Genomic DNA, 27,023 nt, shown 5'->3' on the forward strand with positions numbered 1-27,023 from the left:
CATGACCTATGAGGAAAGACTGAAAAACATTGGGCTTGTTTAGCAAGAAGAGAAGACTGAGAGGGGACATGATAGCAGTTTTCTATCTGGTTGCGACAGAAGGAGGGTGAAAAGTTGTTCTCCTTAACTTCTGAGGATAGGACAAGAAGCAATGGGCTTAAATTGCAGTAAGGGAGGTTTAGTTTGGACATTAGGAAAAACTTCCTAAATGTCAGAGTGGTTAAGCACTGGAACAAATTGCCTAGGGAGGTTGTGGATCTCAGTCATTAGAGATTTTTAAGAACAGGTTAGACAAACACCTGTCAGGAATGGTCTAGTTATTACTTAGTCCTGCCTTGAGTGCAGGGGACTGGACTAGATGACCTCTCAAGGTCCCTTCCAGTCCTACACTTATGGATTCTACAATCTCAGAGACATACCCATTTGTAACTGGAGACACATTTTTAATTTTGCCCTGAATTAACTTGATATGTAGATTAAAGGAAATTCATTTATTTTAAACGTTTTGATTAATCAATAATTAATAAATTAATGTTTGTAAAAAAATTTGACTATGCAAATTACTACAAAAGTGCTAAGTGTTATTATTATGAATTGCCTATTAAAATAAAGTGCTTTCTTTTCCTTCATCTTTCTTGCAGGGAATACAGGGAAATAAGGACTCACCATCTCCAACGTTGCCTAAAATGAGCCAGAGAGCAGCACTGCCCTGTCAAGAAGTTGTGTTGGCAACTGGCTGGATAGCAAATTCAATTTTCCCAAAGGAAGGCTAGGAACTAGAGACCCATTACCATAGGTCAACTATTCCATATGCTTTACAGTGTATTCTTGAGTGCTTTGTGTAGTGCAATCTTAAATAATTCGAGTGATGGAGCTGCCACTTTTCCTTTGGAGAGGTGCAAGTCATGAAAGAGATTCCTTTTAGTAGGGACCCTGGAGACCAGTGAGTATAAATGATGACATTACTTACAGTAGGTGTACATAAAAAACCAAAAGCAATGAAAATAACCTTTGGCAGATACTAGAGTGTGCAATGGATTTGTAGGGCTGGGAGAAATCAATCCCGTTTACATATGGAAAACTTGGTGTCTACACATATTTAGTAGAAAACTTGCTCTTCTCACTCAACGTTGGGTGAGTGTTCACAACATGGTGAAGAGTTAAATAAAAGCAGTCTTTTTTTGCCTTTCAACCTCCCATCTCAGTATTAGTCACCCTCAAATAATGTAGGACCCGATCCCACAAAACACTTGTGTCCAGGAGTACCTATTACTGCTGTGAATTGTCCTTCTGAAGTCAAGGTAATAGTCACTGTGTCCAATAGTAAGTGTGTGCAGGATTGGCCCCTTAGACTGTAAATTCCTCGAGGCAGGGACTGTACCCTATTTTTCTGCAATGTGCCATACACAGCCTATGGTGCTCTATAAATAATAAACAATAATAATAAATATTCCATAAAGCAAAACATCTTTACCATTCTCTTCATCTCCTTGGAGACCTGGTGAGCACCCAGATGGTTGTAAAAGGGGCGATCCACACCCCAGTGTGGAGGGTTATGGCCGATGGAATTGGTGCGCTGTCTGTTCATCTTGGCTATTGTCGCTTTCTCATCTTTCTAAAATAAAAACATGAGAGAATTGCAAGACGTATTTTGAAACATTTTATATGGCAATCACTCCCCACATGCCTTCGCTTCTGATCATTTATCCCCCTGCATTAACCTATTAATCATGCACTTCAACAGAAATAAGGAGCATTCATCTGATCATTTCTTTATTGCTTTATTTCCTGTCCTTCCAAGTGTCACAGACAAGTAGAATGGGATAGTTTTTCAAAGTACTCAAAATTTGGTGCCCACCATTTTACTGGCAAATGATAACCCCTTCCTCTCTGACCACAAACAGCTCCGGTGAGTGCAAATGGGGTGGCTTTTTTTGCCTTGAGACTGAACAATTAAATTCAGAAACAAAACTGTAGTTTTGTAGTTAAGATTCCTTGGAAAACACAAATCAATGTGCCTGCAATTTACAGGACAAAGGCAGAGGGCTAGGAGCCAAGTTTCAATTCTGGCACTGACTCTGGCCTCCTGTACAATGGGGGTGCCTCCCAAAGGAGGGGTGAACTGGCGAAGAATACTTAACGTTTGCCGGGTACTGTATTTGGTAAGTGCTAAGAAGAAAATAACGGTACTGCACAAGGTGACAAAAGGTGTTTTCTCCTCTTCAACTCTAACTACACATTTTGTCTTTGATGGAAATACTCCCAAGGTTCAGGGGTGTTTGGTGGTAAGAGATAGCTATGACATTTGGACCTGACTCAAGACTGCTGCAAAGGTTGGGTGTGTTTGAACCCAGAGATTTATTTCAGGCTCATCACCAATAAAAACAGAAATGCTATGGGGTGATATAATAGTATTGTGAATTACTTATTTTGTGGGTGTTTTCTAGCTAATAAAAAACACTGCTTTTTCAACATAGGATTTTCTCTGTCCTCCCCTTGTTGGCCTCTGTTTTGTAGAGGAGGCAGGAGTAGCTTGTACAAGATCAATCCTGCAGTTTTCATTCAGACCAAGATTTCCGCAGGAGACTTGTTTAGTAGGGAATTATGTGATCTGACCACAATGACTTAACAAAAACCAACGTGACAGTGGTCGTAAGCATGTTACTATATAATTACTGAGAGATGGGCAACCCTTGAAGAGTTCGAGGGTTCTGCTGGAATGAGCATTTGAAAAGCTGTTTTTTTATAAGCTTATGAGATCACCTTTTTTTTAGATTTCCTGGATCTGGCTGAGCACAAGCACCAGAACAGACACACGTAATTATTGTTGCATATCTTGGATTTCAAAGCCAGAAATTGCAGGGACAGCAAAACAATTTTAGAAAAGAAAAAGCCACAATTTTTTCGAAATGATTGAGCCTCGTTCAGCTCAAGTCTTGGATGAAGATACAGGTTAGTCCATATATTCCCCATACGGATTCTCTTGTCCCAAGCCATAACTGTGGTTTCCAAGGCATTCACCACATTCCTGTCACGTTCTCACAGAATGACTGGTGCTATTTCCATGGTAACCAGAGAGTTAACTGTCATGTTTTATATTGTCATGCTTTTTTGAATTAAAAAAACATCTTTGTAAATTTAGTGCTGGGGAAAGGTGATAGATTGACAACCATGGAGACGGTAGTCTTCATGACTCACAGGAAAGGTGCAGTCATACTGACAGCGCCCTCCAATAGACTGCAGGCTTTTCATGCCGAGACCAGTTGCAATAGTGTTTGAGTGAATAGTTCAGTCTTTATACCCCTTTGACTTTGCTGGGAGTGCCAACAAAGGTACTGACTGGGGCACAGGGTTCATAATTGATATCTTAATAGCCACTGGATAGTAACAACCTGGGGTTGCTACTGCCCCAAGGCTGCGTTTGAATTGCTGCAAGGGTTCTATCTATCTCATTACCGACTCCCAGGTCCCTGAGAGCACTGCTAGTATATTGCCACAATGGGGTGGGAGCAACCGCAAGGAACTTTCAGCTCCATGGCAAAACTCGTTAGAAGAAGCCACACATTATCACAAACTGCTGAAGCCACAGAAAGACGAGTGTGGGAAAACAAACCTCATGACTGTCACTCCTGTCTCTCACCTGCATCAAACCAGCATCATTTAATCTATAAGAGCTGCAACTGTGAACATTTTGTGCCAGATGAACTTCACATTAGCAACCATTATGGAAACTCTAGCTAATCTCCAAGAGAGCTGTGTTTTAAATGTGTCTAAAAATACACAAGTATGAAATGACTCTATTATCTTTTAAAAAGCCACAGAACTTTTACTTTTCTAACCTGTACGATCATTTGTGGTTCTCTAGCTGCAACCCCTTGTATAGTTACAGGTCTATATATATCTTCTGATGCCAGAAAAACACTGGCAGAAAGAACAGATTAGGTATCTACAACCAAATATTTACTGCTCTGAATAATAAAAGTGACACTGTCTGTACATTTTATTACAGCTTAGCGAGAGGCTTTCAACCAGTAGCAATCAAAAAAAAAGCTAGCCAGTAAATCTGGTCTGGAGACCCATAAAAGCAAACCTATCTGGTTACATTACAAATGCCTTTATGTCAACAGATGATAAAAGATACATGGGACAAGTTTTCCCCAACGGTGAAGCACAGTCCAGTATGATGTTAGTCTTAGTAAACGCAGATATAATCTTAAGCAAATACTTAATTCCAGAAATCCAAGCAGATAAACTGCAAGGTCTCAGCCAATTAGTAAACTGTATTTGCTTTTGACTAGGGCCAATTGACTATCATATACTAAATTTACATTATGTCAATTGTGTGATTAATTTGAAGGGAATAAAAGACCTCAGTAGGTACATGTGCATTGACAGTTTTGGGTTGGGGCAAGGCCAGGACAAACTGTGGTAAACACACACACTATTGAGGTCATTTACAACCATGAGATCATGGGCCATATAAATTATCCAAAGCTGTGTGAAGAACTCTTGCATTTCCCCCCCCCTCAAAATAGGTGAGATTTTGAACCATGTATTCTGTAGCTTTTGCCATAGATAAAACCCACTGTAGGGCAGTGTTTTGCAGTCAAAGCCTCTGGTAGCGAAATTTTGCTTGCACAAATAAAACACAATACTAAAACTTCTTACTCAAATGGACTTGACTCTTACTTGCAACACTTATTTAAAGGAACCTTCTTAACTTGATTTTTTTTTTAAAAAAAAAATCAGATTTCTGATTGAACACTCTTTAAAAGTATGTTGTGATTTAAAATTTTAAAATAAAAGATGAAGTCCCAGATTGTTAAAGGTATTTAGACATAGCTGCATTCAGTGTCATAATGCCTAACAGATTTAGAAGCCTAAATCTAATTTTTAAAAAGGATTTAGGCCCTTAGGAGTCTAAATCCCATCAACTGGCTATGGAATTTAGATTCCCAAGTGCCTAAATCCCTTTTGAAAAATGATATTTTATGCTCCTAAATTAGTTAGGCATCATGATGCTGAATGCAACAACCCAAAATAAAATCTGGGCCCAAGCGATTTTCTACTCCTCTGTAGATGTTTGTAAGGGTCACTCTTTTCAGTTTAGTGAGCCTATTGCTCCCTTGCTAATTGACTATACGGGAAAACTGACTTGATCGATTGTATCCCTGTATTCACATCATACACACTAATATAATAATTTTTGTACAATATATGCCTTGTTAGGTAAATGAATAACTCACTGGTCATCAATATCATGGTGAAATGTGTGTAGCAACATTACATATAAAGTTATGAATTCCCCCGTATGATGTTGGTAGCGAATGTTCAAAGCCATGCCTGACTAGCCAGGAGTGGTTAAACAGGTCTATCCGAAAAAAAAGAAATGTGTGTTTACCTCAGTTTACATATAAGTAGTAAACACGGTCCTTGAGACAGCAGGAAGAAGACAAGGCAAATCTGCATCTCAGCATATGCAGGGGAGATGAAAAAGCATGGGCCACCTTCACCCCCAGACTCCCCGTTGCCTTCTTTACGACTTCAATAAACTTTGTTTTGAGGGGTACCCTTCACACAATCCACTTCAAAGGGGAACTGGACTATAAAAGTGAGGGGCAAAACCATGCCAGGATCTCTCTCTCTCTTGCTCTCTCTTTCACCTCAGACAACAAAGGAACTAGCCTTTTGACTTTGGCGAGGGGGCGAGAAGGCATCCTGACCTGAAAAATTTTGGTCAGCCCTATTGCTGGGAACAAGTGCTAAGGATTTTACCTTGAACCAATCTAGTTTGTTAAGTTTTAGCTACTAGAAAGCATTTTACCTTTGCCTCTCTTGTAGCCATTTCTGACTTTAATATCTGATACTTGTACTCGCTTAAAATCTCGCTCTTTGCTGTTAAATAAACTTGTTTTATTTTTTAATCTAAACTAATCCAGTGTTGTGTTTAAACTGAGCTTCTTGGTAACTGAAATAACAGGCTGTTGGTTATTGACTATTGACCCTGTACAGGGGCAACGAATCTATAATATCTGAACTGTCCAGGAGAGGGCTGGGCAGCACAGAACACATGTTTGGGGGAAAATTCAAGACTGAGGGTGTGTTGAGGTCAGCCTGCAAGTAGTAACCAAGGCTGCTGGAAGCCAGAGTGTGGCTGGTGTGTTGCTGACAGGCTGCTGGGGTCAGAGCTGCTGGATCAGGACTGCAGCTATGCACAGACACTCAGGGTGTGACCTATATGCTGTTTGGCTGTTTGTGAGCAGCCCAGGTTGGGAACTACAGCAGCAAAGCATTGTGAGGGACCCTAAGGTGCAGGGCAGGTGGTGACAGAACCCCTCACTGGTCTGGACTGCACCCCGGAATGGCACCGACTATACACAAAGTGTCATCAAATGCATGAGAAAACTAGGAAAAGATTGAGAAAAGGAACTGCTGACAATGTCTTTCAATTCTGCTAATCTTTATGTGCTATCTCTTACAATGGGAGCTGCAATATTCTCAGACAGCAATGAGCTTTTCAAATTTAACATGGATAAACTCCAGAAGCTGCTGTGGGAACTTTCAAATATGAGCTTGCAGAGACCGTAAATCTTATCCCCAGAGGTTTTATTGAATTCTCATCACCATTTCCCACACACTGAGCTACAGTAACACCATGTCAAAACCACAGAAATAGTTGAGATTTTCTTAGATCAATCAACTGCATCGAACACCTTTACTCTGTGGCTGCATCTACAGTAGGATTTTTTGAGATCTGTGGTTATCAGTGGGGCAGCTCCAGCAGTCAAAGCTGTTGCATAGATATTCCTAACTTAGCTATAGGATAGCACCTTATATTGTCTTGCTGTCATACTGACATGTGAACTGTATTTCTGACAGTAATATATGACCAATTCCATCACAGCAGTAAACCTATGTAAATGGAAGCCTGCTCAGTTACAATGAAACTCATTAAATCTAAGATGTTGTAGTAGAGTCACATCCACAACATATAAATGATAATTTTGTTTGTTCAGCTGGATGGAGCTCTAGGACATTATTTAGAGAAGAATGAAAGCTGTTTTCCTAGGAGCCATGGCCAGAACTCACGGAGCCATTTCAGGCTTAAGGAGCCACCATCACCATTTCTTTCTGAAAATGGTGCACCTGCTAGTATTACAGGGAACATCCACGTTCCTGTATAACTGAAAGAGAAGTGAGAAAAATACATGTGTCCCTTTTTTTTTTTTTAGGGTTTGTTGACTTTGTACATTCGGCAGCACTTAGTGGACAGTCAGCATTCTCACTCTCTAATTGATGGTTATGTTCAGTTCCTGCCTTATTTTCTTAGCATAGTGTTTCCCAAACTTCTGAAAGCTAACGCCCCGCCATTCAGGAAAATGAAACTACCTGCAACCCCACCATGTGGTGTTAGAGCCCTACTCAATGTAATGTATACATCTTCAACACTCCCCCAGGTAGTCCTTTGCGCCTCCCATCCCACTTTGAGAAATGCTTGCATAGATCTTTGTTATAGCAGAGCAGCAGCTCTGCTATAGTTAAGGTTGAAATACTATATATCCTTGCCCTTCTTACATGCTTTGATGAGCTATGAAATAGTTAGCAACTTGCTGTTTAAAGCATCACCATTGGCATCTGAGTTCACACCCCATTAAAATAAACGGGAAAGATCACACTTAGAATCTACTGTTTCAGGTTGTCTGCAAACTCAGGCAGACATCTGCGCATTTGTTACATTTGCTTTATGTTTTTAATGGTTTCTTCACAACCCTAGGAGCTAGGAGTTTTTGTGTTGGTTGGTTTATTGGTTGACTTGTCTTGTTTACAAATGAAAGTGGAGACTCTGGAGAACAATATAGAGGTCTGGTTGTGTCCCCTTAGCTATTTCTTCACATCCCCCGGGTTGAGGAAAATAGCAATAGCATAACACCATCACTCCTGTACTTAACAGAGGCATGGGAGGGCAGGGGTTCAAAGACCAGCTTTCCCACAAGTTCTGCAAGGAAGCATTTACCAGTAACAGCACCAGCAAAGCTGCTAGTGAAACTGAAGAGGCAGTAGGCAGGTATATGCAGGGAGAGGAAAGAGAGGGGGTTGGGTCTGAACCGCTTTGGTTCTGAAACTCTTGGGTGTGCCTGTTCCCTTCGCTAGTAAAATATCTTTATAAGCATCAGGGGGAAAGCAGAAAAGTCCCAAAGTATACTTTCAATTCTGTGGATGTTATTTAAAGACTGCTCTATCAGAAACGAGAATTTTTTTTAACAAGTCAATGTCAAAAAATTGGTAGCATCCTTTTAATAAACTATTTTCAAAGGAGGACCTAGTCTAATATATACACAAGTCACTGGAACACAAAAGTATTACATTCCTCCTATTTAATCAATGCAACAGAAAACTATGTAGATGCAAATAATTCATTTAACAGCTGAGAATGCAAACAGACAAAACAGCAGAAAATTCAAAGTTATGATTCATCACAGCAACAGTAAGTGGAATTTGGTATCACAATGTATGCCGTTAATTTTATGCCTTAACTATACTCCTGACAATGCTGAGTTACAGTGTCTGTGGGAGTTATAGGCCAGTTATTCAGACAATTGAGGTGTGCCCACATAAACTGGGAAATTGCTCATCCAAATGGCTCATTGCATGGATTTGAAAATGCAGTCATGGTAACTCTATGTAAATTAGGTGCACAAGTGTGCACCTTAATTATCAGAAATTCTGGCCTCACTACTGTGAATTCCCTTACTTTATTTTGTGTCAACAATAAAGTTGTATTTACCCAGTTTTTTTGGCATAATAATTGCATACGTGATTGATTGCATATGCAAATAAACATGCTAGGCCAAATTAATCACTGGGGTAAGGAGTGCCCCTCCACTGAAGTCAGGCAAACCTGTTCTCCCACTGATTGATTTTATTGGAACATGCAAAGGTGAGTTCTGTTTAAATTCAAGATTTTCAAAAAACTTAGACTAAGCATGCAAAATATCAGCTCCAAAGGTCATAGTTTCAGAAAGTTAGAAGCTGCTTAAAATGAAAACAGCTCTCTCAGTGATAACTGCAACTAAAATAGCTTTCTAGAAAAATAAATAAGACTTGCAAAGCCTGATGTAGATGTAACTGATCTTGCCTGGGCTGACATCAGGGTTGGAACATGGGACCTTCAATGCTAAAAGCATGAGCTTCTACCACTTAAGCTAAAGGACTGATGTCATTAACTGGAAACAGTAGCAGACTCAGTAACCTCTTACGTCAACCAGCTACTAGAGATGGACAAAGATCCAACACTATCTTAGTGTGGGTTACATGGACAGTGCAATCAACAGAGATCCTGGGCTGTAAGGTGCTAAATGCCACCAGCTCCACTTGAACTGGGTTTTGAAAGGGTTCACCACCTTGCAGAAATCAGGCACCAAGTGACCGAACTGTCCAATGAAGTGTTGTTCACCAAAAACAACCCTTCTTGGCAGAAAGGCCCAGGATTTAAACAGACCTACACTCTCACCCCTGGAAGGAGCCTGAAGATCAGAGGTGAGGTACATTGTGTGGAGCAGTGGAGGGTGAGGGAAGTTTGCCCTGCCACTACATCTGCTGTTCCTGATTTAGGTGAAAAAAAAACAGAGGATTTACATCTTTAGCCAACATGAAATACATTGCCACCCTGGGCCACAATGCGATACATACTCAGCTTTGTTATGAGAACTCCATAAACAGTGTGCGACTAACAGGAACCCAGACACGACGCACAGGAACCCATTACTAAGTCAGATGAACATTTTATGGAGGTTATTGGAACGGACTCCAATAAAAACCTCACTAAATAAATCATACACAAGAAAGTAGATAAAAATAGAGGGAATGGAAGCAAAGGTAAAACACTGGTACCTTGTCCATCTTTACTTCTGCAAAATATTAAGAAGGGTGGGGGTGGAGAAAGGGAAAAAGCTTTTCATTCTATTAAAATAGGTATTTAAATTTGGGCAGAGAGCTGTAAAAGATTCCAGCTCAGGGCTTCAATTACAAACTAGTGAACTGTAAGAGTGAGGAAGCTGGAACTGTGAGGCCTAGAACTCAGGACACCTCTCTTCTCTTGGACTCTTGACACTAGTCTTTGTGACCTTTGGGTAAGTCACTTCTTCATGCCCAGTTTAAGTATAGTAACTTCCTAAGCCACATGGATATTGCAAGTCTTAATATTAAGTGCTTTGGGACCCTGAGGTGCAGAGTACTATTAGCAGCGACATTACTTTAGAGCCGAGAGGTCCCAACTAAGACCAGGGCCCCATTGTGCAATGTTCTATACCAACACATAGTACGAGAGCTTAGAGTCCAATAGACAAGACAGGAAAAGGGTGGAAGAAATGAAGTATCAAACCCACAGGGGACTTAGGCAGAGAGTCACACAAGAAGTCTGCTGGAGAACCAGTAACCGAACCCAGAACTCTTGAGTCCCACTCCACCACAAGACAGTCTCTGCCCAATAACAAGGCAAATGTGGAGCGTGCTTTTGATCACACCTTTTGAAAATTCTATTGAAGTCTCCACTGCAGCCACCGTGAGGCAGCAGAATGTTGTAACATACTTTGAAGTACCAACATTCCACTTGTCCCAACAAAGATCTACAGATCTTCACAGGAACATACCAGATACTTAGTGTATTCTCCTGATGTAACAAATCAATACACCTTTCCTCCCCTGGACATGGGCCCTCACCAAAAGTGTGTTTTGCAGCAGTGAAGAGGGTAAAGTGTAAATATCTCAAGTGGCTTGAGCTGCCCACTGACAGGCCATGGTGTGTGGGACATAATGATCTTGCCCTGCAAACTCTAATAATCTTCTGAAGATTGACCATAATTAATGAGGTTTCTCTCTTGGGTAGATAGATACCAAAACATTAGCTTATCACCTCAGAGGATGAGAATCGATTTTCTTCCTTTTTTGCATTAAGACGATTTGAGGCTTGCTTCCCTTCCAGAGAGAATGTAACTGCAAATGATGATCTCAAGCTAATTTTGTATAGGCATAGTGGTCATTGATCATGTTATTGAAGCATGTCACCAGCAATGCATTTAACCTCATAATGCCCATGTTTATCAACATTCCCATTTTACAGAAGGAGAAACTGAGGCACAAATAGGTCAAGTGATTTCTTCAAGGTAAGACAGCAAGACTAAGGCAGATCTGGGAACAGAACTCAGATGTCCTAATAGTCCTGTGCTTTAACACAAGACAGTCATGCACTATAAGGTGGGTAGAAAGTTGGCTAGATTGTCGGGCTCAACGGGTAGTGATCAATGGATCCATGTCTAGATGGTAGCCGGTATCAAGCAGAGTGCCCCCAGGGTCGGTCCTGGGGCCCGTTTTGTTCAATATCTTCATAAATGATCTGGAGGATGGTGTGGATTGCACTCTCAGCAAATTTGCGGATGATACTAAACTAGGAGGAGTGGTAGATACGGTGGCAGGTAGGGATAGGATACAGAGGGACCTAGACAAATTGGAGGATTGGGCCAAAAGAAATCTGATGAGGTTCAACAAGGATAACTGCAGGGTCCTGCATTTAGGACGGAAGAATCCAATGCACCGCTACAGACTAGGGACCGAATGGCTAGGCAGCAGTTCTGCGGAAAAGGACCTAGGGGTGACAGTGGACGAGAAGCTGGATATGAGTCAACAGTGTGCCCTTGTTGCCAAGAAGGCCAATGGCATTTTGGGATGTATAAGTAGGGGCATAGCCAGCAGATCGAGGGACGTGATCGTTCCCCTCTATTCGACATTGGTGAGGCCTCATCTGGAGTACTGTGTCCAGTTTTGGGCCCCACACTACAAGAATCATAGAATATCAGGGTTGGAAGGGACCCCAGAAGGTCATCTAGTCCAACCCCCTGCTCGAAGCAGGACCAATTCCCAGTTAAATCATCCCAGCCAGGGCTTTATCAAGCCTGACCTTAAAAACCTCTAAGGAAGGAGATTCTACCACCTCCCTAGGTAACGCATTCCAGTGTTTCACCACCCTCTTAGTGAAAAAGTTTTTCCTAATATCCAACCTAAACCTCCCCCACTGCAACTTGAGACCATTACTCCTCGTTCTGTCATCTGCTACCATTGAGAACAGTCTAGAGCCATCCTCTTTGGAACCCCCTTTCAGGTAGTTGAAAGCAGCTATCAAATCCCCCCTCATTCTTCTCTTCTGCAGACTAAACAATCCCAGTTCCCTCAGCCTCTCCTCATAAGTCATGTGTTCCAGACCCCTAATCATTTTTGTTGCCCTTCGCTGGACTCTCTCCAATTTATCCACATCCTTCTTGAAGTGTGGGGCCCAAAACTGGACACAGTACTCCAGATGAGGCCTCACCAATGTCGAATAGAGGGGAACGATCACGTCCCTCGATCTGCTGGCTATGCCTCTACTTATACATCCCAAAATGCCATTGGCCTTCTTGGCAACAAGGGCACACTGCTGACTCATATCCAGCTTCTCATCCACTGTCACCCCTAGGTCCTTTTCCGCAGAACTGCTGCCTAGCCATTCGGTCCCTAGTCTGTAGCTGTGCATTGGGTTCTTCCGTCCTAAGTGCAGGACCCTGCACTTATCCTTATTGAACCTCATCAGATTTCTTTTGGCCCAATCCTCCAATTTGTCTAGGTCCTTCTGTATCCTATCCCTCCCCTCCAGCGTATCTACCACTCCTCCCAGTTTAGTATCATCCGCAAGAAGGATGTGGAGAAATTGGAGAGAGTCCAGCGAAGGGCAACAACAATGATTAGGGGTCTGGAACACAAGACTTATGAGGAGAGGCTGAGGGAACTGGGATTGTTTAGTCTGCAGAAGAGAAGAATGAGGGGGGATTTGATAGCTGCTTTCAACTACCTGAAAGGGGGTTCCAAAGAGGATGGTTCTAGACTGTTCTCAATGGTAGCAGATGACAGAACGAGGAGTAATGGTCTCAAGTTGCAGTGGGGGAGGTTTAGGTTGGATATTAGGAAAAACATTTTCACTAGGAGGGTGGTGAAACACTGGAATGCGTTACCTAGGGAGGTGGTAGAATCTCCTTCCTTAGAAGTTTTTAAGGTCAGGCTTGACAAAGCCCTGGCTGGGATGATTTAATTGGGGATTGGTCCTGCTTTGAGCAGGGGGTTGGACTAGCTGACCTCCTGAGGTCTCTTCCAACCCTGATATTCTATGATTCTTTCCTCTGTGAGTTAGGATAGATGTTCCAAAGTTTGAGGTTGTTCTGAAATAGTGTTTTGCTGGGTTCCATTATGGACCTGGAGACAGCTGCAAAATAAACATTCAGATCCAATTCACAGTTTGTCAGATGCTCAGGGGGTTTCAAATCTACAGTAGAGTTTTGATTAGTCTCAGATTAAGGGTAACTAAAAAACTGGGTTTTGATCCAGGCCCATCGCTACAAGCTGGTAAGAACTTCGGATAGAATACATAGCGTCCACTGGTGCTTGACGAACAAAATACTGGGTGAAATATCATGGTCTATGTTATGCAACAGGTGAAATTAGACGATCAAGGTAGTCCTTTCTGACCTTAAAATCGGTCATAATCTGGACACACACTGGTTATAGAGACTAGTTGCAACACAGCCCACTTTTTGTTGGAAGAGAGACACAGCAGAACCAGAGACTGTAGCCTACGACAATGGCCTGAGTCCAGCTCAAGTCAATAGTGACTGAAAGCTGTTACCTTGTGCTGCTTGTTCAAGTGATCTATGGGAAATGAATTAGTACTCTCAGTCCTGTTCCACAAGGACAGGCATCCACCATCCAAGCAGGCCCTAACTGATTACCTGGCTGGCAGAACCATACTGAGGAATGATGTACCATGGAGTGAAGCACTGTCACTAATTCAAGGTGCCCCGCTAGCTCATGTCTGAGGCACGCTAGTGGGCAGGCGGGGAAAGCTTCCACGGCTGCAGCCGAAGCCGAACCTGGCTTGGGGTATGATGGAGAACTTTGCTTTTCTCAGGCTAATAATTTGCCAGCTTCCACCAACATAAAACTCAGTTACAAAATAATCTCTCATGTGCTTAAAAAAAAGGACTAAGGTCAGATTCTTTTGTACAGACAAACTGTGCTTTGGGCAGGAACAGGGTGAGAAGAGGTGCAAAGGTGGCCATGCCCTGCCTTCCCCCAGACTCACACCTGTGCTGGGGGCCAGGAGGGAAGGTATGCTAGAAGTTGTTACACTGGGCCTCTGGCACTGGAGGACTTCCTGGCATAGAGGGAATCCTCTACTGGCCAGGAAAGTCTGGCTTTCAGGTTGCTGTGAGGTGTTAGGAGTGGCCACCAGCCAAAAACACCTAAAACATACATTAGTCTGTTTGCTCTTACCCGTTTTTGACTGCAGCGTACAATCAGGAAGGTCTCTATACTGTGCTCCTTGAGGTAAGCATTGCGTTCTCCTCCAAAACCCAGTTCCACCTCGTAGTCTCCATTCAGATAATTCAAGGTTGCTTTGGTAATGTGGATTCGCCTTGAATGAGACAAAAGGCAAATCGTGGAGTTCATTAGGCAGCTCTAATAATCACGTATCTAGTAAGCCAATTCCTGCCAGTGACAGATTCTGTGCGCTAGAAAAAACAGTTCATTTCAGGGTCCAATGCTGCTGCTGCTGACATCCCCTAGGAGTTTTGTCTTGCCTTTCAAAGGGAGTAAAATCAGGCCCATTGACATTTTTCCATAGAATTAGGTTAAAACACATTATCCAAGTTTTACATCCATTAATAAGCGTCCCGGTGGATGTAAGGCAGCCATTCATTCATTCAATTTGCTTGCTCTAACACACAGTAGACATGTTTGCTCAGCAACCAAAACACATTACACACACATGACTGAGACATGGGTCTACAAAGTCATATGCCATGGATACTCGGCTGCATCTAGCTTGCTATACCACATTAATCACTGTAGTATCCAGGTGCCTTATAGAGGTATGCAATCAAGTAGATGATCTATGTTTTCTACTCTTCCCTCCTAGGGGAGAGGAAATGTAGAAATATATGCAGAATAATAATCTCATGGGGAAGCTATGTCAGGGAGTTGGTCTTCCATTGGTCCTTAAGGTAGTGAAATGTACATTTATTTGGATCTCTTACGGAAGGGTGTTCCAAAGCAGGAACAACATTTCCTTCTGATGACCAGGTGATATCTTCAGCAAACATTTATTAGCATATGGTTACACCTCTCTCTAACCACGACCCACTGTGATAGGGATCACACAGAGACATTAATCCCAGGTGTCACTTCATCAATTTCACTGGAATTATTAAGAGGATGAATTCCATTCTTTGCAATATAAGGCATGTCCACCCTGGGTGACTGCAGACCTATTGTGGACAGAAGTGTAGGGTTGAGAGGAAATAAACTAGCCAGTGAGTGCCCAAATTAAAAATTCTGCACCACACTCATCCTATGACAGACAAACAAACTAACCAAAACCCTCCTGCAAGTCAAAAGCAAACTGTCACGTGGATTGACTCACGACAGCTTTGGTGAAGCAACAACTTACCCTGCTTTACCTCCGGCTTCCATGTGATTGGCTAGCGTGACATCATTTGACCACACATCAAACTGCCACTTCCTGAGGCCCAAGACTCCACAGTGAACTCTCCCGCTGTGGATCCCAACCCTCATGTTCACGTTGACTCCTGTCACCTCCCGGACCAATCTGAAAAGAGATGCAGAAAGAGAAGGATGTCTCTGGGAAGTATGTGCCTGTATCCAGTGACATAACTTGGCTCCCAGAGCACAAAATACACAATTCCCTAGAAATTATTCAAACACACACACAGGGGCTGCTCATTCACAGTTCTTTAGCTACAGAAATCAGACAGGCTGTACTGCACTTTGATAAGCCAGGCAAAGTACTAATTAGATAGGGGTGTCCTTGGAATAAGTTCTTGTCCTCTCAACTTGGTCGCAAGTTCAGAGCACATGGAAAAATTCTCTGGGAGGGTGAAAGCACTAAGTCTTGGTCTTTGATTTCCATACCAAAACTGGACATAACCTCCCAGCTCTCTGAACCTCATTAAAAGTAACAGCATGTTGCAAAGAGAAAAAGGAAATGATTTTGAGCTCGTAATTTGTCTGTATGGCACCAGGCATCAAGTGTTCCATGGATGAAACCTGATCTGTGTGTGAAATATCCACTGCAGTTGGAAACCTTGAACTGAGCTTTAAGCTGCAGCCATTGCAAACCACAGAACCACATCTTCTGCACTCACTCCAAGTGGGCAGCTACAAACACTCAGACTCTCATTTTAATGAGCTCTTGGATCCTCTGTTTGCTCCCAAAATGATCACGGTCATACTTGGTGGGTTTTTCCTTTTTATGGCAAAAGTTTACTTGAAGAGCTCTTCACATGGAAATTCTATTTAGGAATTCAGGGGGAGGGGGGACCTACGAAGGGTCTGATGGCCTCAAGAAAGCCAAATGTGGCTTACAGTTGGTGATGGATCACATCATTACCAGAATGCCCATGTTTCACAGAGAAACTCACCTGACAGTTCTCTTAGTTGTCTATGGGGTTCAGAGGGGGGCAGGGCACAGAGAACAATCTGAGAAGTTGATTCTATGGGCCAGATCCTGTATTTTCAGAAAACGCAGGGTCTTGTACACAAGGCAAATCCTACTCACTGCGATCGTCCTGACCATTGCCCTGTTCTGTTCCTGCAAAGACAACCTAATCTCGGGGAGGAGCCAGCATTGAAAGGGAGATGTTAATTCTCCAAGAAGCTAGTGCATTCTGCCCTAATCACCTGATACGGGGCTTCACAACCTCAGGTCTGGCAACATACTTGTAGCAGTTGTATACACTAGTCAATAAAATAAATTTCCCCAAATTCGGTTTCAATTGTTTATTCTTTTCTTTTCTTTAAGAAGGTTTCCAACTGCAGTTCATAAAAGTGGTATTTTCAACTCAAAAGCCTGATCAGGATTGAGACCTCATTGTTCTAAGAGCTATACAAACATAGAGGTAGATATGGTCCCTCTCCCAAAGACCTCACAATCTAACACTTGACATGTTTCTAATGGCAAAAGCCTGATACTTTGACTTACCATGGTGTTATCATTGAACCTTGTCTCATTGCTCCCAAATGAACTGATAACACAGGCTGTTTATTTTTTCCTCTTGTTTTCTTAAAGATATATACATAAATAGAAGCCTATCTTTCCACGTACTCATCGTGGTACTTACGTGTCCTCTGTGCACCGCACTATCTAGTTTTGAGAATATTTATTTGTAACCAATTATGCCTATGTTAATTGATCTGCTCAGAGCTGGAACTACTCAATATAGGTCCAATTCTGTGATGTGGTGAGTGTCCACATTTCCTTCTGATTCCATTGGGAGCCAACATGTGTTCAGTCCTTTGCAGGATCAGCTCCTATAGCATTAAAGGATCTAAAACAGAAATGTAAAGGCTCTGCAGTTCTCATCTCCTTCAGTTCAGTAAATTGGATTGAATTTCCACTTTATCTTGATCAAGTCTCAAGGTACGTATTTACTGTGCTGGGTACAGTACATCCTTATTATTGGGATTTTTTCAAGGGCATAAACAAACACCCACACATCTGTCTCATTTTTCAGATCACAAGTATGTGGTTTGAAAAGCAGCATTTCCACATAAGAGACTTCTTTATAATACTAGTATGCAACAACTATTCCTCATTTCATACACAATGCATACCTGGACTATTATATATATATAAAATAAGTGTACTTCACTTATTTTTACATGCTGCTTCCTTGCACTTTTCACCTTTGAGATATATATATAAAAGGAGTTGTGAATAACCTACTTTCAATGGCTGTAGTAAAGAATCCCATGGAATTGATGTGGAGTACAAAGAAGTGGCAGGTTAGGCAGCATCTTATTAAATGCTAAAAGGAATAATTTCCAACAACTTGTACTACCAAGAAAATACTAGGTCTATTATGTTTAACAGCAAAGGTCTCACTTTCTACCGTGAGTGGCTTGAAAGAATCTATAGCTCTTGACAGATGGCTTTGTAAACCCACCGCCCAGCTGAGTAACACTTAGGGTATGTCTACACTGCAGTTAAACACCTGCAGCTGGCCCACGTCAGCTGGGCTGTGGGGCTACAAAACTGCAGTGTAGATGGCTGGGGCTGGAGCCTGGATTCTGGGACCCAGGGGCGGGTGTCCACAGCAAAGTTTTATAACCCTGTCTGAGCTCCATGAGCCTGAGTCAGCTGACACAGGCCAGCTGCAGGTGTTTAATTGCAGGGTAAACATACCCTATGAAGCCTGAAGAGTCTAGGCTTCTTTATTGAATTGCAACCCATCTTGCCTTGAAAAAAATACCTTGGGCTGCTAGTACCCTAGGGTTTACAAATAACTCCTCCTCTACCTTTAAAGCTTGCCTCCCACTTTGTATGGGATGAAAGGCATTTAACAATCTGATTCTTTGCTAAATCGGGAATAAGTGATTTTCTGTTCTCACTCCCCCTGCCTCCCCCAACCTCCACCTACTCTAAGGAACACAGGGAAAATGTTTCAGATTTATTAACAGTTACAAAGATCTCTTGAACATTGTAAAACAGACTTTATCATTGCTGAGCCTTGCCCCATGTGTAGTTACTTTTGCCTGTGCACAGGGACGGCAAAGCAGGTGTTGAACACTACTGTTCTGACCCGTTGGCTTTATACACTCGCTCAGGGCAGTGTAAACAACTGAAAACAAGGCAATGAAGCATCAGGCTGCTTATCTGTGAATAAACAGCCAAACCCAACTGTTTGCTGCTAAGTAATTAGTCTGAAAGAAGCCGTCCACCCACCAATAAACAAATCCTCTGATCTTGTGACCATCTTCAGGAAGATGACTTGGCACAGGGTGGATGAAAGGGTGATCTGTGGCAGTTGTTAGGATACGATCCTCTTTCCCCATCCCAAGTACACACTCTGCAGCTGCTACAGCACCCTCAGGCTTGCAGTGGCGTCCATGGTTGTGGCACCAGCAGCATCCTTCAGTGCCCTGATCCTAACCGCCCCCTAAGTTGGTGTGGCTGGAGCCTTTCTGGTGCACAGGCCTATATCATATTGTCCTCATGTAGCTTCACCAAAATCCTGTCCAAGCCTTTCCTCCCCCTACACGTTACATCTGCACCCTATTGGGCCTTTTTCAAATCAGGTTAGTAGGCAGCATTTTTCCCTTTAAGAAGCAAAGGGGCAAGCTACTGCAGAATGACCAGCGGTCTACAAAGGTTACAGACAGATTTCCATTAGAAACCCTCTTTTCACATGCCTCTTCCTTGCTGAAAAATTCTCTTTTGGGACTGACACCTTTCATGCCTAGGATGACCTACACCAGTTGCGGGGAGGGGAAGCATTTTAGATGCCCCAGATGGTTCTAGTGGAATCAAGCTTCCGTCTTTCTACTGTCAGGTCCATTTGTGTGCCAGTTCTGGTCCCAAATATACCCTCTCTCTGCTGGCCTCTAGCTCAATGAGCTAGCTACCTCATGCATTAAGAGATGGAATAAATTTCTCTCCCTGGGGAATCTGCTACTTACGAGATAGCCTCTATCATGTCCATTCCCATTTCAACACAGCAGTGTGCATGGTCAGCTCTTGCTTCTGGTAATCCAGACACGCAGTAATAGCAATCGCCCAAGATCTTTATACGTAAACAGTGATTTTCCTACAAAAAGGAAAAGAAAAAAGAAAGAGATGGAGAAGTATGAAACTTCGTTTCATGTTTGTAATAACTTGCCTTTTAGGGCAGTGAATGTTAGAAATCTAGTGAACCGGTGCAGTATGTCAATCGTGTAACAGGAACCAAAATCAGAATTATAATAGAAAACTTACAGCTGCAAGCTTATCAAATCTGGCAAAGAGCTCATTCAGCGTCATGACCAGCTCCTGAGCTGTACACTGGGAGGCCAGGCTGGTGAACCCCTCTATGTCTGCAAAGAGGATGCTATGGAAAAAAAAAAAGAAAGAAAGATACAGACACAAGTGCCATTAAATTATTATATTGTTGCCTAAATTCTAATCAGCTAGTTAACTTCTTAAGAAGAACACACAGGCTGGGAGTCATGCAAGTGTCTTCATTCATGGCTGGTATCGATCCTTTTCCTCAACTGTCCAACAGAGCGCACTCTTGGTAATTTCCCTCCTTGTCCCATTTCTGCAGGCTCCACTCAGAAAAGCCACACTCCTTTGTCCACTTTCCTGCCCCCCATAAGAAACTGAGGTTTTTCCTGTAATATCTAAATCTAATCTCCTTGCCCCACCTCTCACACAGCTTTAATGGTCTGGTTTTCTTGTGTACAACCCAGATCCATTACTACTGCAATAATAATAACAGTACTCTGCTCATACTTTGTAGCCAGGGACCTTACAGTGCTTAACAGATGCTAAGTGCCACAACACTCCCTGTGAGGCAGGAGTTATACTAATTGTGTGGACGGGTAAAGCAAGGCACAACAAGGTTGAGTAAAATGCTTAAAGTTGCGCAGTGAAGAACAGGACCCAAAAGTCCTAATTACCAGTCCCCTTTTATAACCCACTAGAACACACTGCTCCAGAACCATGGAATGTCATAGCTGATCTCTGTTCTTTATGCACCAGGCAAGGGAAGTCTGCAGTTTTCTTATAGCCCAGCCTTCTTAGCTTCCTTTTCTCACTTCTAGGTTTTTGGTCTGATTTCTGAAAAACTTACATAAATAATATTTCACTCTTACATAGCATCTTCCATTCTGAATGGTCCCAAAAGCACTATACAAAACTATTCACATATAGTACCCCTGATACACTGTCACCACTGAGGATGGAGGGCAGCAACCTGCTAGCGCAGAGTGCTGCTGCAAAAGAAGGGAGGGCAGGACATTCTTGCCCAAAACACTGGGGCAAACCACTTCTGTTACAAGAAGTGTCACGGGATCTTTAGCATCTGTATAGAGCAAATAAGATTAAGCCTGTTAAGATTTCATCCGAAAGACCCCTAAACTGCACCACACAAACAGACACGAAACTAAATTATTCTACCTTGGAAAAAAGATGAGTTATCCCTCCAGGATTTGATCCAGTTGGGTCTCAATATTACAGACGTGCAGTTTAGGCCGTTGTGGCATCTCACAAAGCAGAGTGAGATGCCACATTACAACCATCTCATTATTTGCTACCGGAGATCTCTCATTTGTTACTCCCCAAGAGCTGCTGCTCTAGCCAAACTGCAGCGGGCGTATTTTCAGGGATATCTTCCCATAACATCTTAGGACATGAAGTAGTGCAAAAGTGGCAAAAAAAATGTCACGAGTATTTTGAAAATGCTGAAGAACATTTTGGTTCAGCCACATTTGCACCCTGTTTTCTCATTTCCCTTCCATATTTCAACTCTAATATCGGACCACACTGCATGAAATCATTTTGATCGGGCAGATGTTGAAGTTCAAACACAACAGGGAAGACAGAAAACAGGGTGCCAAACATGCCTGAATCAAAATGTGGTTTGGGATTTTAAAAAAATGATAAGGAAACATTTAATAAATCAAGCTTTCATATCATTTGCAAACAAGTTAAAACAAAAGAATGCAATTAAAATAAACCAAAAATTAAAGATCTATTGAGATGCATGTATAGTTTCCTAAGCAACCACAGATCTCCCTTGAAGACCTTGTACATTTTAATCTTGTGTTGTATTTTTGACCATGAGCATGTATTGTTAGAACTGGCTCATTATAAAAATTGGAAAATGTCTGATTCTTATGCTGGCAAAAAAACCTAATCTTTCTGTGGGCTGAAGAACTACATGAAAACTACTTTCATACTGTTATTTACTTTTTTCAAGACAGGAGTACTCTGTTAGGCACCAGTACAAGACACAAAAGCATTTAAATGGCCCTATATTCAATATAATTCTCAAGCCTATTTTCCCTTGATTGGGATGGGAGGAAAACTGGTAAAATTTCACTAGGGAGCAAACGATGAAGTCCTTATCTTGCTCAGGTCCCATTGTGTTGGCCTGTGCACACTACATAAATGACATTATAGTTACAGCACAGCTAGGGCTTCTGCTCACTGTTCTCTTCTAGGCATTCCTGGAGATACTACGCATAACGCCTCACGTAGCGTCACCACCTGGGCAGTATGGTGGCTGTCTCTCACACAGAGAGATTACTCTAATGATTCTGAAATTAGGGTCAGTGCTAACGCTAATATGCACACAATAATAACTAATGGTCCCCCTGGCCATCATGTCAGGTAGGTAATGGACACTCCACAAGAGCTAATCCTGGTAATCTTTTCACTGAAAATGGAGTAGTTTTCAGAGGGCTTCATAGCTGATTTGCACACAAATTTATCTTTTCCAATTGAAACTAAATGCCTACAAGATCAACATTGCCTTCAACTTGCAACCTTTGCTAGGTGAGTAAAAATTGCTTTTTGTTTGAACTCTGATGAATTAAAGGTGCCATTTTGTCAGCTTGGTCCTCATCCTTGTTACAGGGAGAGAGCAGCTATGGCCCCTATTTTAGGATTCCACATCTGGCCCTCTGGCTGAATTCTGGACAGCTGTGCTATAGTGTAACACTAGATTAAACCCTTCAAGGGATATACACTAGAACCTCACAGTTACAAACACCAGAGTTATGAAGTCAACCGAACACCTCATTTGGAACCAGAAGTAGGCAATCAGACAGAAGCAGAGACCCCAGTACAGTTCTGTGTTAAATGTAAACCACTAAGAAAAGGGAAAGTTTAAAAAAAATTTGACAAGGTAAGGAAACTGTTTTTGTTCTTGTTTCATTTAAATTAAGGTAGGTAAAAGCAGCATTTTTCTTCTGCATGTTCTGGTTGGTAAAGTCAAGCACTCAAAAGTTAGGAAATACTAGTCTTAAGATTGCCTGTGCAACATCAGTTTGGCCCTGTTGTGTATATGCATTATGATACTGTGTTTAATTAGATGTTCACATACTATTTTTTCCATAGGACCCCATCTCACTCAATGAATATTTGAACAATGAATACTCAATAATGAATACTCAATAATATTTCAATATTTCTTTTTATCCTCCTACATGTGGCCCAGGACTTACTGATTGCACATCATTCAAACTGTGCACCGAATACAAAATTATGAATTTCTTCCTGGTGCTGTCACAATAGTGTACAATGGGTTAACAAACATTAATTAATTTAACTTCACAACACTTTGAGATTAGATGTTATTATCTCCCTTTGTACAGAGGGGGAACTGAGCCACAGAGAGATTAAAGACAAAACTGCTAAAAGTGTTTACTAATTGCGGGGTCCCAACTTGAGACACCTAGGCTCTGATTTTCCAAGTATTTAGCATTTCTATAGCACATTATATGTTGAAAGCACAGATCCAATCAAATTCAACTGTACTCATGAGCGCTCAGCACCTCTTCTGGGTTGGGCAGAGGTGTCTCAAGATGGGCACACAGAAAACAAGGAACATGCAGTTAATGACCACCTGTGTAAAGCTGGGTTTATGTGACTTGCCCAGCATCACATAGGAACTCTGTGGCAGAGGCAGGAATAGAATCCAGCTCTCCAGGGCAGCATTCAACTGCCTTAACCATGAAATCATCCTTTCCATTCCTCCCACCCCTGCCTCATTCAATGGACACCTTTCAACTTCTGCAACAAATGAAGCAGCTTTCTACAGCCAAGAACCTCCTCCATTCTAAGCCAGTGGTGCTTACACTTTTTCAGTCGTGCCCCCTCTTACCAGTAATGGAATCTGTCTGCGCCTTCCTCCTCCATTACTGTGCAGCCAAGGCTTCCTCAGCAGTGGAGCTTGGGCAGAAGGCAGAGCTGGGGGTGGAACTAGGGATGGGGAAGGCGCTCCAGCTCAGAGCGGAGAGGGAATGAGGGCAGAGCCCATCTGGGAGCGGAATGGAGATATTGCTGGGGATGGAGCTGGTCTGGGGTCAGAGAGGGAATGAAGGCAGGGCTGGGCCTGAAGGCGGAGCAGGACTTGGGGCTGAACAGGGTTGGGGGAGCAGCAAAGCTGGGGCGGAGTTGGTCTGGGAGTCGGGCTGGAAGTACAGCACTCCCCTACCCCTACCCCGAACATCCCTCTGCATCCCCTTACGGGGGCGCACCCCACAGTTTGGGGACCATTGCTCTAGACCCGATTCATCCCCAGAGCACCACCCTTCCAGTGTACTGAATGAAGCAGGGTCCTGTGAAAAAATAGCAAGTGATCACATAATTAAAGACTGCATGATAATGCAAACACACAAGGGGGATGAATTGAAGGGGAATGGGCAGCCTTCGTTCTGGCATTAAAGTTTTGTGTGCTTGACTTTGAAACTGCAACATTCTTTGAACCGTTTTTTGGGGTGGAATAGATTTATAGGTCACAATTTAGGACTATTATCATTATCTAGTCTGACCTCCCACTCCTACACAACACAGACCACACATCATCATCCCGCAGGCAAAGTCAGAGCTTCTCTTTAGAATGAAATCTACCAGAAATTCCCCCCAAATGGTTGATCAGATTTGTGGGACATAGAATTGAAAGAGGAATTACTGTAATTATGCCAAGTTATTCTGAGGGAAAAAAGGAGCCTTTGTATCTTAATTCCACCCCACTCGCCCACTTCCCACCCTTTCTTTGTCTGGTGCCATTTACTTAGTGCTGCTTTATTTCAGGCTGCCCTTAGAAAATAAAGGTGTTTTGTTCAAGGAGGATGGCAGGGGCATCTCTATTGGAAAGCAAAAGTCAAGCCAATTATTTTGCAGGATTCATCAAATGAGGCATTTTCCTACAGGTGAAAGTGGACTACGCTTATACATCAATGAGTGCAAGACACTGCAGTCACGCCCCTTCACAGACCAAGAGTCAACCAGCATTGAAATTTTGGGACGAATAGAGCTGTTGACAATAAAGGCTAAACAAATGAGGGTTTTAAAATGAGGGTTTTAGCTATAAATCTCAAGGGATGAAGAGTTTATTGGTTTAAAAATGCCATTGATGCCATTAGTGAAGGCTGAGTGGGGAGAATGGTAGTAATTGACCACAATTAATTTATGGCCTGAATTTCATAGATGATCAGCTGCCACAGGTCCTGCTGACTTCACTGGGAGCGGAGACTGTTAGCACATCTGGAAGGCAATTGCTGTGCAAAAAATATAATCTAAACAGGTAATTAAAATGCAGAAATGGCTTTAATGTTCTGGAGGTAGTTTCTGCATCATCACTGATCTCATGCTAATCTCATAGTGGGGGGGTCTACATTGACCAGGGCTTGAGTTTTCCCCTTATTTTTACGTAACTATAAGAGATGGTAAATTGCTTATTTCTGGGGGAATACAGGGGAGAAGAAAAGTTATTGCATTTTTTATATGGCTAAAGCCCTTTGTTCTTAAGTTGGTCTTAACTCGATGATCCACAAGGTACACTACCCAGTGTTTTATTACTTAAAATTCATTGCCTTTTTTCCAGAGTATATTTTCATTTATCCTGTAACACAACACAATGCAACTTCAGCTCCTACTCCCATTGAAATCAGTGACAAAACTCCCAGTAATGTCCTGGACTGCAAGATCTGGCAGGTAATTTATATCTTATATACTGACACCATCCTCAAATGCTTTCCAGGGTTAAATCACAGAGCAACAGGAGGAGTACAACTAAACAGAGAGAGAGAATGATTAAGAGACACAGGCAAGAGAGAAGACACATTTTGAGCTCAGATTTCAACATAAAGAGAGAGTCAATGAGTCAGAAGACATAGGACAGCTCTTCCAGATGGCAGGCATCTTAGAGGAGAAGGCTCTTGAACCAAGAGCCTGAGACATGAGGCAGAGAATCCATCTGGAAACCAAAGCAACGAAGAGAGGAATAGAAAGAGGTGAGGTCAATGAGGGGGGAGGGGGAGCAACTCTATTCAAGTTTTTTTTTGTTTTTTTTTTAAAAACCCAAACCAACACCTACCTACCCTCCCACAGCAAGTTTTTAAACTGGAGCCTTCTACGAACGAGAAGCCAGCGGAGTTATCGGAGAATGGGTTTAATGTGGCCACGCTTCTTTTTAAATGCAAGAATATTTGAAATGCTAAAGTAAATCACCAGTATTACTAACAAAAAGAAAAATGATCATGTTCTATTTCAGAACATTTGCATCCCAGCCATAACACAGATCTTGCAAGGGAAGAAACACAAACCCTATCACCATCACAATGGCAACACAAGCCATGAATATAAACAGCATGTGTTACTGGAAACTGAGCATCAACGTGCACAGTATGGCAAACTCAACAAAACCCTAGACACATTGAGATTTAATGAGTTATAAAGCACAGTAAAGCGCATCCAACTGCATGAAAATTAAAACCATGGTATTTGATTGTAACAAATGATTAAGTAATGAGAAAAGGGAAAGCTAATTTGGCATAATAAAATTATCATTGTTCACAATAAACAATTTAATTAATTTGGGCAAATGGTTAGAGGTAAATAAGTGAGAGTACGTAGTAGTCTGTAGCAAACAATATGCCCAACATCAGTGTTTTTACTAGGCTAATTGGTAAGGATCATCACTCGGAGCATTCCTGTTAGTTTTATGACACTGCCAGTGTGCTGTTTGTTGATTATTTATTAAAGTCAGCTTATCTTTTTAAACTGGTTAGGTCCTTTTGCATTAGTTACTTTTACTACTGGAAATCACCTAGCATTTTAAATTTGGCTCCATCCACTACTCTGACACATTAACTGGCACTGCTACAATTTGGGATACATATTTCAGGGCAACTGCACTACATGTAATGATCGTGCTATCTATTCTAGGATCATAAGAACATAAGAATGGCCACCCTGGGTCAGACCAATGGTTCATCTAGCCCAATATCCCGTCTTCCAACAGTGGCCAATGCCAGGTGCTTCAGAGGGAATGAACAGAACAGGTAATCCTCAAGTGATCCACCCCCCTGTTGCCCAATCCCAGCTTCTGGCAAACAGAGGCTAGGGACACTTCACAGAATGGGTTAGCATCCCTGCT

General features: G+C 42.2%; 1 protein-coding gene across 1 annotated transcript in view; it reads right to left on the reverse strand.

Moving 5' to 3' along the window:
* The window catches only part of ADCY5 (adenylate cyclase 5), a 333,999-nt gene that overhangs the window by 72,520 nt on the left and 234,456 nt on the right, over nt 1-27,023 (reverse strand). Inside the window, exons 4-8 of the mRNA XM_073305113.2 lie at nt 19,853-19,964; nt 19,558-19,685; nt 15,530-15,688; nt 14,353-14,494; nt 1,475-1,615 (exon numbers count right to left, since the gene is read on the reverse strand). Coding sequence (XP_073161214.1) covers nt 1,475-1,615; nt 14,353-14,494; nt 15,530-15,688; nt 19,558-19,685; nt 19,853-19,964 — 682 coding nt within the window. The remainder of the gene's footprint in view (nt 1-1,474; nt 1,616-14,352; nt 14,495-15,529; nt 15,689-19,557; nt 19,686-19,852; nt 19,965-27,023) is intronic.

Source organism: Lepidochelys kempii, chromosome 11 (assembly GCF_965140285.1).
Source record: "Lepidochelys kempii isolate rLepKem1 chromosome 11, rLepKem1.hap1, whole genome shotgun sequence".
Taxonomy (NCBI): domain Eukaryota; kingdom Metazoa; phylum Chordata; order Testudines; family Cheloniidae; genus Lepidochelys; species Lepidochelys kempii.